The sequence below is a fragment of the Ochotona curzoniae genome, unplaced genomic scaffold (genome assembly GCF_017591425.1).
Source record: "Ochotona curzoniae isolate NIBS_2020 unplaced genomic scaffold, NIBS_Ocur_1.0 scaffold_2476, whole genome shotgun sequence".
NCBI classification, from domain to species: Eukaryota; Metazoa; Chordata; class Mammalia; order Lagomorpha; family Ochotonidae; genus Ochotona; species Ochotona curzoniae.
Window position 1 is genome coordinate 16,357,501 of NW_024467095.1, and position 14,208 is coordinate 16,371,708.

At 49.1% G+C, this 14,208-nt stretch overlaps 1 protein-coding gene across 3 annotated transcripts in view; it reads left to right on the plus strand.

The window, feature by feature from the left end:
- HIPK2 (homeodomain interacting protein kinase 2) overlaps positions 1-14,208 on the plus strand; it is a 174,251-nt gene that overhangs the window by 147,517 nt on the left and 12,526 nt on the right. For all 3 annotated transcript variants that reach the window (XM_041002163.1, XM_041002164.1, XM_041002165.1), the window contains exon 13: positions 8,292-8,539. In XM_041002163.1, the coding sequence (XP_040858097.1) occupies positions 8,292-8,539 (248 nt within the window). The remainder of the gene's footprint in view (positions 1-8,291; positions 8,540-14,208) is intronic.

The following is a 14,208-nucleotide window of genomic DNA, read 5'->3' on the forward strand; positions in this document are numbered from 1 at the left end:
TGCAGTCTCCTGACCCCAGTCTTCTGACTCCTCAGCATTAGAGCCAAGGGCTGGGGGAGGAGGCCTGTCCCTACCCAGCCCAGCACTGCCCATCAGCAGGCATCCCCCAGCTGGGTACCAGGCTTACCACCATTCACAGTTCGGCAGGTCTGAGTTATACGTTCCTGATGGCTACAATGTAACTAATTAGCGATCACAAAGCCTTTTGATTACATAATAAATCCTCCTACTTAAGGTCATTATGGAATGTACAGAGAGACTGATGAGCAAGTCCTGGAGGGGGCATTCCCTTCCCATCTCTAGAGGGAAATGCTTTGGTTTTGGCTTTTGTGGCTGGGAAGTGGGGTTTCTCATTCAAGTATCCTCTTTCCTGTTGGATGATTCACCTTAGCTCTAGTGTATTCCAGAGAAGACTGTGGAACACTTCTGGTCCTGGCATTGGTGCAGAAAGTACACTGGGCTAGTGAGGCCAAGCACAGGGATGCACATATTTGATAGCCAAGTTTGCTTTACTCCTCACCTGCCTCTTCCAAGGATGGGCCCCAGTTACCTTTTTTATCCCAACCCCAGGTTGAATCAGTGTTCAGTCTTTCGTGCCATAGTTGTGACACAGTGGAGTTAGCTGCCATCTGTGATGCCAGGCATCCCATATCAGAGCACCAACTCCTGTTCCAGCTGCTCCACTTGCAAACCAGCTCCCAGCTAATGCACTTGGGAAAGCAGTAGCAGATGACTCAATTGCAGGAGCCACTTGTTGGGAGACCTAGATAAGGCTCCTGGCTCCTGGTTTCAGCTTGACCCAGCTCTGGCCATTGCAACCATATAGAAAAGGAACCAGCAAATGAAAGATCTGTCTATGTGTGTGTGTGTGTGTCTTTTAAAAACTGTTTCATCCACCACCTCCCAGTACTCCACCTCTCTCCCCACCCAGGAACACAAACTCAATGCCCCCGTGGGCTCAGCAGTCCTTTCACACAGACAGGACCCTGGTCTAAAACAGTCTGTCCACAGATTTATAGCACTGGTCATCAGAGGGGCAAACAACCTTGCACTACTTTGCCACCAATGGAAAAAAGCAAACACCATTTAAATGTCTGACAATCAACTAGATTGGGACATCATTTTTGAAGTATAAGATCTGAGTTGACATCGCCTCTCTGTGTGTGCTCCAGAGAGAACTGAGTGGTGCGTCTGGGGAAAGGAGGATGAAAGAGCCATCTCTCCAGCCAGACAACTGACAGTGCTGAGAGCAAAAAGTCGAGCCAGAGCACGCACCTGCTTCCGCAGTAGTCCCAGAGGCCCCAGGAAGAGGCAGAACTGTGGTGCTTGGCAAAGTGTGAAGCCTTTGATGCGAGTGACTTGCAGGGTCCCTGGGGAGGCAAGGGCAGCAGCCGAGGGCAAGTACAGTTGACAGACAACTACAGCCAGGCTGTGGACTGCCCAATGCTGTGGCGTCACCAAGTGGCAAGTGAAAGGCACTGGCCAGGACAGCAAAGACAGAACCAAGACAGCTTGTAGAGAGGAGGAGCTGCCAGCTAAGATCAGAAAATGGTCACAAAGGCATAAGAAACAGTGATAATAGCATTTTCTGCAGAGGGGGAAAAAATGGCTGTTTCCTTAGAAAATGTTTAAGGACCTGAGAAAGTAAGAGAGTGTATTTGAGAAGCCAGTGGCTGTTTTTATTTATAAAGGGGCCACTGTGTGATTGCAGTCCCATTATTATGATGACATTCGGGAATAAGAAATGAAAGCTGAGGGTGGGGGAGGGGTATGGCCCGTGTGATGAGCAGTTTGCAGAAATCAAAGACATAACACTGTAAACAGGCAGCAGCTGCACTGGTGTGCAATATTACAGTGGGTGCTGTGGCTCCTACATAAATAAGGCAGTCTGTCCCCATGAGGCTCACTGTGCAGTAAGCAAGAGATGATACATACAGGTCATTATAACACAAAACAGAATTGTCAGTTCCATAAAAGCCAGCAAAGCTCCATAGGGACCCAACAGGAATGTAGCTTGAGGAAACAGCAATGAGGAAGCATCTTTTTTTAAAGCCAAGGGTCTGGATGGGTGTGGATCTACAGTGAGGAGAAAGGATTGCAAACTCAAGCCCAGGGGGTGGTTGGCTAGAGCCTCAGCAGTGGGCGGATGAGAGCAAGAATTCAAAGAGGAAATGTCTCGGGGAGACAGCAGAAGACATGGAGGGAAGGGGCTTCAGGATGAAGGGGAGGTTGCTGGAGCATCGCCCTTAGACAGACACGGTGGGCTTTGTCAGGAGTTGCTGACATACTCAAAGGAAAGCCTCAGGCCCGGAGTGGCCAGGCTGCAGCCCTAGTGCCACCTGGCTGCTGTCCAGCTGCAGGGCGACTTCAGCCCTCCCGTGCTCCTGCGTGGCCAGTGGAGCCCTTGCTTCCCTGACCACATCCCACAGCTTCCTAATCCCAAATTCTCCCACCCATGGATGTCTTCGTGTTGACCTCCCTGGCTTCATTTCTGATTTGCTCCCCATGGCTATTCTGGATTTCTAGTTTTCTGGCTGGCCCTATAATTTTGCCTGCAATTCTTCTGACTTCTAGTGTGGCTCAACCTCACCTCAACACAGCACCTGGAGGGTCCAAACTGATGCTTCTCCCCAGAGGTGGCAGCACCTCTACCACCAACTTGTCTTTTGGAACCAAAGTGAAACAAATAATGGCAAAGCCAACTTTTTAGACCTAATTGCACCAGAGATCACGACCTAGATTTTTGTATATTTAATGCCCAGGCAAAATCATTCCTGACTACACATGTGTGACACTGTTGGTTGCCAGGGCAGACACAAGGTCAGCAGCTGCCACTGATGAGAGCTGCAGGGCATGTAGGAGGCGGGCTGGGAGTCAGAGTGACTGGTCACCAAGGGCTTTCACCCACACTGTCGCACTCAACACTCAACAGCAAGTGCAGAGCTGACGTTCCTGTTCCCACCAGATAGATGAGCAAATTAAGGCCCAGAAAAATGTCCCTGATAAAGGTTCTAAGTAGCAGAATTGAGATTCAGATGCTGTGCCGTTAACAAAATGATAAACCTAATTACTGGCAAAAAAAAAAAAATAGCCGGTGAACTTCCTGCTCATGCACCTGGGAAGAAAGCAGTTGCCCAAGGACTTGGGTTCCCGCTTCTCCATGTAAGAGACCTGGATGCAGTTCTAGGCTCCTGGGATTTAGAGAGTGAATCAGCAAATGGAAGGCCTCTCTCTGTCCCCCTTCACTGCCCATCTGTCATTCTGCCTCTTCAAATAAATGAACTTAAAAAAATTTTTTTTTCAAAAAAAGAGAGAAAGAGCACAGGTGGGGAGTTTAACCCTGTCTGCCCCATCTGCTCTGAGATCTCAAGCAAGGAAGTGCCCAAAGCCTTCCGTGAGGATGAAACAATACAAGCACTTCAGATACTACTATACATCCAATTAGCATTTAGTAATAAGTGTCACAATAACTGAAAGAAGATGATTTTTTTTTTGGCATGCAGCTATGGCTATGAAATCCAAGCAGTGGAAGAAATCATGGGAAGTTTATTGGAGATGAGTGTTGATCCTGGTCTTAAAGGATGAAATTGACTTGAGATTAGCAAACAGAAATCAGAAGTCCAGTCCAGCTGGGACCCCGCTGGCCAGGGTCACAGTTCTGTGTCTGAGCCTCAGATAATGTTTTCTTCCACTACAAGTGATTTCCTTACTTGTTAGCTCCTCATTTCTTTTCATCATTTTCGAATGATGAAAATCATCTATTGCCATGACAACACAATGCAATTGTGAGCTCACAGAGCTTTGTTCCTTGTTCAGAAATGATGTTCTGTCAAGGCCATTAAAGCACATATTTCTCATCCTACTCTCATCATTATCTCACTTCCAGTAGCCACCCCTTAATGGAATTGATAAGCTATAACTAATAATTAGACATAGCAGTGGGATGAATCCCAGTAGTACAGCCACAGAAACATGAGCCTAAAGAATCCCCAGTAGTGATCTCAAATGTGAGCTCAGCAGCTTCTCATTTGTTCTCTGATCTGCATAGTGTATCTGGGGAAAGCAGAGATTTCTAACAATAGAAAAGATTGAAAACAGCCTTCATATTAATTCACCCTTTTCTAAGCCTGTCACTTGTAAATCTGAAAAGGCAAGTAAATAAGCATTAAACCCTGTTGTCTGTGATTGTTCCTTAGGCACCGGGGTTTCCTAGCTGTAAGCAAGAGGTTATGGAAGTTATATCCCACAGTCGTCAGTAGGCAGGAAGACACCACAACGTAGACCACCTTGTGGCGGGAAGGCCTGTGGCTTGCTAGAGCCACCCTATTTGATGTACCTGCAATAATAAATCCTCAAGGGGTGCTAATAGTGGACTTTTGGATGATGGGAGTAATGTCTTCCTCTGTCCTTAATAGACTTCAGGTCAGGTAAGGGCAGCAGAGCCAGGCCTGGACTGTCCCAGGATGCACTTGTGAGCCAGCCTGTCATCAGTGAGTCTCCCACTCCCGGAACTTTGTTTGCCATACAACATGCCCACGTCTTGTGTGATGACGAGAAGCACCGCTGTGTGTGTGCTTTACTCCAAAGTGCCATGACCAAATTCATGAGTGCAGGGCAAGGCAGCATGATTCTCTGTGTTCAGTAGCAGCCTCCTAGTTCTTCCCTTGACCCTGGGAGCACTTTTTACCAGTGCCAGAGGTGGAGTGGAGGTGAGGGGTTTTTATGTTATACAATAGACCATTCCCACCCCACTCACAGACAGCTCACACTTCATTCATCTTTATCATATTATTTTTACATCCATTTACTTGCTTTTTTTAAAGGTAGAGAGATGGAAAGAGATCTGTTTGCTGATTCATTCCTCTGATGCTTGCAACAGCCAAGGCCAGGCAAGGCCAGACCACAGCCAGGAGTTGAAAACTCAGTCTGAATCTTCCACATTGGGTGGCAAGAACCCAACTACTTGAGCCATCACCTGCTACCTCCCAGGGTGAACATTAGTGGGAAGCTGCTATGAAGAGCAGAGCTCGGACTCAAACCCAAACACTGCAATATGGGATATGGGCATCCCAAGCAGTAGTTTAGACCACTGCACCAAATGCCCACCAAATCATTGTCTTCTTCGAACAGTCCGGCCTCTCTCCCTACCTTACTTCCCCTCCTTCCTCACCCCTCCCCACCCCTTACTCCCTCTTACCTCAGCTTTCCAAAATAACTTACTGTTCTATGTTTCCTTGTCCCTATTTTCTTAGCCCAGGGACCTTTTCCTAGCATCTTACTTTATATTTCTTTTGACAAACCTCAGTGTCTGTCCTGCCCTTGTGCTGGGTATCTGTACTGCCCAAGACTCTGTTTGCTTTTTTGTTCTGAATGCGCCTATGGACTTTTATTTATTTGAGATGTAGTGCACACCCTATACAATTCAGGTTTTTGCATAATATATAACATACAGAAGATTTGACATTTGAACAGTTTTTAGGTATATAACCCTAGTGATGCAAATTGGCACTGATTGTATACATCACCATTATCTGTCTCAGAAACCTTCCTGTCATCACAGCCCCAAAATGCTATACCTGTTAAGTGGTGACTTCCCCATCTCTGGTAACCTCTCATCTATTTCTTATGTGTGTGAATTTACCTACTTGGGATCACACAATGTTTGTCTTTTTGTTTCTCTTAATGTTCTCACGGTTGGCCCATATTGCATCAAGTATCAGAAATCATTTGTTTCTATTACCAAATCGTGTCCTATTGTACAGATGTGCCGGTTTTGCTTGTTATCTGTGTGTTTGGTGGACCCTTGGGTTGTCTCCACTGCTTGGCTGTTGTGACTGTGCTGCAATGAACACTGGCGTGTTGACATTCCAGTCTCTGCTCTGAATCCCTCTGGATACATTCCTAGGACTGGAGTTACGGATCACACGGTAACTTTGCATTTAGCTTAACCTCATCTGCAAACCTGTTTTCACATGCTAATAAGGCTTATACTTGTACTTTTTCATTTAAAGGGTTATCTGTGGGCAGCATTAGTCTTTATTAATTAAAATTTATTTTATCTTAAGTTAATGAGAAGAGCCATAAATGTATGCACCCAATTCGCTTCTCACTTTCTTTTGAGTTCTTAACAATTATCATCTGTTACAACTCATTTGACAGTTAATCATGGAGGGCTTTGTGACATCCATTATTCTCTTTAACTGCTATTTTAAAGCTTCTACTGTTGAACTTGTCATGTTTTTATACAGTCTCCCACTGAGATTTTAATCTTCTCGAGGGCAGAGACAGGTATTCTATTTCTTTCTACAGGTATTCCCTGTAGTACCTAGCATAGACCTCCAAGATATCTAACTGATGGATCCTAATTTTCTCTTGTATCAATCTTCTGGTTTATTCATAGACTAGAAAAGAAGCAGCTTTTCCAGCAAGTCCCTACCCTGATAGAATTCTCTTTGCCTACCTTGGTATTTCACATCTGCATCTATGTGATGAGATTTATTGGAGCTAGAACCCAAGTCTAAACACTAAGTTCATCTTTATTTCATATGTGCCTCATATGCACAGCCTGAAGGTTATTTCAGGCAGTATTTTTAGTGCACTTATGTTTTGATTGTGATCTGTCACATGAGGTCAGGTTTGGAGTTTGCCACTTGAGGCGTCATGTGGGTATTCAGAAAGTATCAGGTTGTAGAACATTTTGGATTTCCTGATTGGTGACACTCAAGCTGTGATGATAATGGCAGCTGGCTTTCACAGGATACTTACCATATGTCGCCCACTAGCCAAAGCACTTCACTTTATTCTCTCGCTTGGTTCTGAAAAGCAGCCTATATGATATAGGCACTCACTGTCATTCCCCACATTTTACTGCTGAGCCCACCCACTGTCCTGTCACCTGCACACAGTAGGCATGCAGCTGGATGTCCTGGAGTCAAGTATCTGGCACTGGGGCTGTGTTCTTACTCACAGACACAGTTGGGACTCCTTGAACCAGAGAAGACTGAGTGTGCAGCCATGAAAAGAACTGTCTGTCCCTGATATCAGTAGGTCTGGTACTGGGGACAGGATCCGTCCATCCCTTGGGTGTCTCCTCCACACTTCCAGCCTCTTGCAGGTCAACAGCCCTGCTCAGTCCTTATACTTGCCCCCTTCCCAGATGCTGTGGGCCCTTGAGCTGGCCCACTTATCTGCTGTACCTGGGATGGGCAAGATTCCTTGGAAAGAGCCTGGCCTGGCCTAGCTGTTGACCTTTGTCAAGTTCCCTTGAGAGTGTGTTATGATTCTGTCCAACTCATATATCTCAGCTGTTTCTCTTACCAAATTAGCTCAGATCACTTTACTTAGGCAATTGTGATTTCTTAAAAATAAATGATCAATATATAAAAATAGAAGAGCATCCATTTTTAAAACCTTACACTATAAGCAGTAAATGTCACATCTGTCATCCTACCTGTCTCTTGCTAAACTTGAGGGCAGACAGGATTGATTCCCAGACCACACTAACAATAGCTCTGTGCAAAAAACATGCTGGCCAAAGCTACCCCCAGCCAGTTCCTCCTTTATCACTGGATGAAGTTGCACATATCAGCTGAAGGCTGGGAATTTAGAATGACTCCCTCTCAGGACCCACCCAGCAGGAGCCTTCCCACCAGGCCCTGCGCAGTGCTGGCTCTTCTCTGACTCACAGCCTGGGTAGGGTGACAGCTGCAAGGCCAGCCTAAGAAGGGCCTTCCTGGGGTCCTGGGTGGCCTTCACAGTCATCCCACAGAGCACTCTAGGAGCAGAGAGCTGGCAGGGGGCAGCTGATGCATCTCAATGTCTCATTCCATGCCTGGCTGAGCAGCTGCGTGCTGGCTGTGTCCTGCTCCCGGGGTGTCACCTTCCCTGCTCAGAGCTGTGCATTGTTGGATCTCATTTCTCTTTCCACAGTGCTGTTCTCCTGCCCTGAGCTCTCAGCCGGCCTGCTTCTTGCTGGGTCTCCCCACAGGTTTTGGGCGATCCAGAAGAGGTGGGCACACAGTTCTGGGCTCCAGGTGGCACCTTTGCAGTTCTGCTGAGCTCCCACACTCGGCAGGAGGGTCCAGACCTTCCCAGAAAAACCCCCTTTGCAGCTTCCAGAAGCAGCCGTGGGCCCAGCACCAGCGGCTCACACGTATCTTCATCCACAGCTGCCCCCACTACTAGCTGCACAGGCAGTGAGCGCCTGCACGCACAGTGTGTCCTCCTGCCACACGCCTCTCTTCACAACCTTCTCTCAGTTCTCACTCCTGCCCCTGCCTTTTCCTTCCCAGCACTGTGTCCAAGCAGAGGAAAAATGTTATCAGCTGCGTCACGGTCCACGACTCTCCGTACTCGGATTCCTCCAGCAACACCAGCCCCTACTCTGTTCAGCAACGCGCCGGGCACAGCAACACCAATGCCTTCGAAAGCAAGGGGAGCGTGGAGAACCACTGCACTGGCAACCCCCGCACCATCATCGTGCCACCCCTGAAAACCCAGGCCAGCGACGTGCTGGTGGAGTGCGATAGCCTGGCACCAGGTAAATCGGGGCCACGCAGCCCAGGAACATGTCCCTACGCAGGCTGCTTTTCCTCTTTCACACCACTCGAGACACGAGCGCCAGTGAGACAGAAAGTGTCTGATTATCACAGATGAGCCTTCCTGTCGTGCCTAACAAAGTGTGCTATCAGCAGCCTTTTGCTCTTTTAATTCTGCACTCACTGCCTACCTTTTGCAATGGCTCTGCGGCTGGCTAAGTGGAGGCCTGTACAATAAAACTATCCGATTCCTACCCACTGGTCTGGAATGCTACCCGGGCTGAGAGTTCCCAGCTGACATCTCACATCTTCCCTGGCAGGCAGGTCTGGGGGTGCCATGGACACAGAGTATAGGGAGAAGCTTCCTGCATGGTGCTGGAAGGGTGAAGTGGTTTCCTCCCATGGGCCCCCACTAGTGCTGTAGGAGAGACTCCTAAGAAGGGGCTTGTTGTGCAAATCGCGCCCTGGAGTAAAGGCTGAACTTTAACCTGAATAAGCCTGCTGGCTCACCCTGGCTCCTGGAGCATCTAGTCAGCATTTCTCTAACTCTTACTCACAGTAGGAAAATTTGGCAACTGACTAGCCCAGAAGAAATCTTCCTATTCAACTTTTCTGCCCCAAAACACCACTAGACACACCCAGGCCAGGCCATATCACAACAGTGGGACTGTTTAGAAGGAAAGGCAGTGCGATTGCTGGGAAGACTTCCTTGGTTACAAAAGTCAGTCTTCGAGAAGGACCTCAAAAGTTGTCACCTGGAAGGCCCGTTGGTCGTGGGCCATTGGGTGCTACCCCCAAGGGTGAAGAGTGGAGTTCAGCAGTGCGGTCTCTAGGGACTTTCCCAGCGTGGGCTGGGGTCCCAGGGAGCACTCCTAGAGCTGACCACAAGGCTCTGTATGCAGGGGAAGCACGAGCAGCCGCTGCCTCTTGCGCACTCCTGCAGTACACCAGGTGCTAGCTCACTTTCAGACACTGGCATCAGACACTCTGTCCCTGTCTTTCTGGTTATTCCAGCTATCTTCCTTTCCCTGGAAGAAATGTTCATTAAACACAGCCAGCCCTGCACTCTCTAAAACAGGTGCGAGGAATCCTTTTTCTGCCAAGTGTAGTTATAACATTTCTCGTGGGACATACATAATTGTCCATTTAAAACCAGCCCACTGTAGATTGATTGAATTCCGAGTCCCACCTGTGGTTGCCTTGGCAGGGCCAGACAAGATGAGGTCAGAGGCCTTTGTAGCCCACAGGTCAGACAGCCCCCACCCCTAGGAGGGATTCCAGTTTCGCATCCTGGTTGGTCCCCACAATTCTAAGCAGCTAGTGCAGGTTCCCAGAGGTCTGCCATCCCATAGGCCAGGGGACCATGCAGGCAGGGGGTGTAGTGGCCTCTGCGTCCTACCAGAGAAATGCACACAGCACTGCCAAGCTGTGTGGACAGAATCTGCATGGCCTCTTCCCTGAACAAGGAGGCCCTACCTTCAGGAGCAAGGCCCCCCCTCGGCCCCCGCTGCTCCCTCACACAGGGCCAGATGCCAGCACATGCGTTGGCATGGGCCAGACTGCAGGCTTCCCAAGTGAGATACCCTTGTGAGGGAAAGAAAGCAAAGCCTGTTTTCCCACAAGCCTTTAGAGAGAGCTAGCACTCACTTTCCCCGTGGCCAGCCCACGCCCCACACCTCCCACCCACCCACCCCTCCTCTACCCTGACAAAGCAGAAGCCCTGATTGGAAGCAACATCCTAGGGCAGTAGTAAAGAGGAGCTGTGGAAACAAGCAGAGTAATTCACTCCACAGCACAGGATTCTGCATGCCAATGGCCTGTCCACTTTCCCACTCACACAGCCTTGAACTGTTTTAAACGATACCCAGCACACATTTTTGGGTTTTAATATTTACAAAGGATATATCTGTCAAGTGTGTATTGTATCATCGTTTATATTATTTATCCATCTTTTTGAAGATTTATTTTATTTATTTGAAAAGGCAGAGTTAGAGATGTTCCATCTACTGGCTCACTTCCCAAATGACCATGAAGTTGGAACTGGACCAGGCCAGAGCCAGGAGCCAGGAATTCCATCCCTGTCTACGCATGGGTGTGGGATCCAAATGCTTGGGCCATTCTCTGATGCTTTCCCAGCCACAATTAACAGGGAACTAACTGCATTAGAAGTGGATTGGATGATTCTCGACCTGGCACTCATGTGGAATGCCGGTGTCTCAGGCGTTAGTTTATGCAATGATGCCACAGTGCCAACACCTATTTGAGTTATTTAAATGGGAATTTATGAAAGCCTTGAAGCTGTAGATGGAGCTTTGGAACACACTGCCCAGTGCCCTCCCGAGCAAGGTGACACCTGCCCTCCCCTGTGGCATTTCTCCTTTAACTGTAAGATCATCTTGGGTTTGGGAGACACAGGGAGGCAGGCAGCCTCAGCATCCTGCTGCCCAGGTGATGTGCGCAGGCACAGGTGTGAGGCGGTTGCAGACACAGGTGTGAGGCGGTTGCAGGCACACCAGCTGAAGCAGCAGGAGCATCAGGGCCCCTGAGCCACAAGGTGTGCATGAATGCTACCTGTATAGCCATCCAGCTGCCCATAGCACTGTCCTTTCCGGGGGCCCCTGCATGGGCTGAATGCCCCTGGCCTTCTTAGTCTCTTGGGTTCTTTTGCCATAGAGTGAACTCTACTTTGACTTAAGACAAAGAATTCACTGGCAAGAAGCAGGGCTGAGGGAAGAGTCGGCAGGACAATCCCAGACAGGCTAGGCACTGGGTCTCCTGAGACCAGAGCCGCAGTAGCCAGATGGCTGACCGCTGGAGTTGTCCTTGCCTGACTCAGAGCAAGTGATTCTCAGGCTTCCAATCTCCTGTTTCCAGGAGGATGGAATCCGTTGTCACAGCTTGAGCAGACACCTGCTCCTGAGCATCAGCTTCCACAAGGGGCAGAATCCAGGGATAATGACACAAACAGTAGCTGACATGGCTAATACTAATCTCTTCAGGTGCCAGGGTCTCCATTCCTGAGATTTAGATGCTACATGCTAAGCCGTCTGTATGTTAACTCATTTAAGGCTTATGACAACTCTTATCTGTAGCTAGCTGCCAGTGTGTCCCCGGTGTTACCAGTAAAAGCATGGAGGTCCAGGGAGGTTAACCTAATCCCACAGGGCTGAGTCTTCCAAGGGTCAGGCTGTGGAGCCTATCTGTCCTCTAAGCACTCCCCTACTTCAAACACTGGAGGCCACATTGATCTAAGGGGTCTTCTCCAAACAGGGGAAGACTGAGCAAGGCATGACCAGAAAATCCTACCCCTTCTCCCTGTTTAGCCATTAGGAGACCAACCTTCAGCACCAACTCATCATCACTCGGTTCATCTCTGCAGGAGGAGTAGCCACGTTGATTACTCGGCCCCCTCTGCACCTTCCCCCTAATTCAGGACTCAGCTGCACTGACCCAGCTCTCATTTCCTGCCCCTACATGGACAATAACAGGTGAAATGCCAGGCCTTGTCAAGCTCACTTCCTGTCACACCCTAACCTCTTCACTTTGCAGGCCCAAGTAATAACTTCCCCAAGCTCAATGATGTTTCTTAAACACAGTTAACCATCACGTACCCTGAAAGTCAGAATTGGAACAGAGAAGGGACATTCACAGCCAGGACCCAAACAGCACGTATGCCTAGTATTTTTGCTGCATGCAGGGGAAGAATTAACTCCAACACAGGGGCCTGATAGCTAAGTGAGTACTAAAGTACTCCTTCTAACCAACATTGGCAACTTTTCAATTTGGTTTAACCGTACTGTGAGACTACAAAAGCCCTCCACCCCTGAGATTTTGAGGGCCTGGGAGGGTCTAATGGAGTCTGGCCTGCCCACAGCATTGGGTTTCAAGGTCCTGGTCCCTAAATGCAGATATACTGCACCAGCGCCAGGCTGGCTCTGAACTCTCCCAGAAAACTGGCAATTCCGAGACATCTCCTCTAGGGATTCTCATTCAGTGAGTGGCAGGGAGGGACCCCAGATGCCAAGGCACAGTCAGATGTGGGGGCTCAGGTCATCATCACCCTCCATAGCAAAGCAGCCTTCCTCTGTCTCCAGGGGGCAGGTGGTGGTTTGGGGGAACCACGAGGCTCCCTTCTGCCTCCAGCGTCCACCACAGCCTCCTATCCCCCGGTTCCATTTTCCCTCTGCTCACCTGACAAAGCCAGGGCCTGGGAAGGGACATTTTTCTCCATGTCAACAGTTAATCAGCATTCTCTCTTGCCTTACAACCTTTGATTCCATCACTCTGAGAACTGCAATAGAATCGATCCACCCCAATTCAGTCAAGGGCTTGCTGTTTATTATTTATGATCCATTCACATGGAGCAGTCTCTACCCCAAGGATGGCCAGATCCCACCAGTTTTACCATGACTCCCCACGGGCTATCTTATGAGATTGTTGTAGGCTTTTTGTTTTCGTCTGAGCTAACTCGAGCCCCAGGGGAAATGCTTTGGATCCTTGCTGCTCGCAGACAAGAGATGTAGCTTAACCTCCTCAGGGTATCTTATGACCAGTCCTTGCCACCTCGTCCTTCGTGGCAAACACTTCACATGGGTTCTCTTGTCCTCGAGACACCATCCTGTATCCACAGCGACTTTCTATGCGGTGGAGGTTCCCCCAGGTCCCTTGCACCAAAGGCCCTTCTCACATTGTCTGTCATGATTACATGCTGATTTTCATGCAGCCGTGCTAGACACAGGTCCCAGAAAAGCAGCTCTGGTTTCTAGAGAGGCTGCCAAGCAGGCGAACGGTGGCACTCTCTTGTAACGTCATCCTGAGTGTGACCATCCCACCTGGGCCTGTCGCATGGAGTCCCTGCTGCTGGGAGCTCACAGGTGCAGAGCCCTGAACTCTGAAACTGACCAGAAGGAGTTGTCGCAGGGAAACCTCTTTAACCTATCAACTTCTTTCAAGTTTTTCAACTCGAGTTCATGGGGATGGGGAATACAAGGTCCTTAGAATCATGTGGTCTGGCCCTGTCACAGCAGCTGCACACAGGTCTGAAAATGTAGTGAATCTATAGCAGGCTGATTTTTAAGTTGATCATGTTGTATGGCCTATGAATGATAGGTGAAATAGCCAACTGGCCATTGGCAGAAAAAAGGTTCCCTACCCCTGCTAGTCTAGGACAAGGGACCCTGGCCTTTGAGAAGCCCCCGGGTGCAACTGTGCCCTCTGTCATTCTTCAGTGTCACCAGATGGTAATAGGGAAGTCTGGCCGGGTTTGCAGAACATGGAGCTCCTAGAACTGTAGCTGTGGTGGTATAGAAATCCAGCTGGTAGACGTATTCTGGACGCATTCCAGGATTCACTGAATGCAGGGCACCATGAGTGACATGCTCAAGTCAGCTAAGGAGGGTGAAACGGGGCAGGGAGGGGAGGCTTGTGATCTTCCCCCCTCAGCTCGGCCTCATCCCGTCAAGCAGAGCCGCCCTTTGGCTTCTACTGCCTTCTTTGAGCATGGGACAACGCTAGGGGCAGACTTGGCGAGCACAAGACCACTTCAGCATAGCGTTGGGCCTGTCTATACCTGCCCATCAGGTCTTCTGGACACCTGACCTGGGCATGACCTTGACCTGAAGGTGACTCTCCACCCCTTGCTGCCCGATCTCCACTTCCTTACCCTCACCAG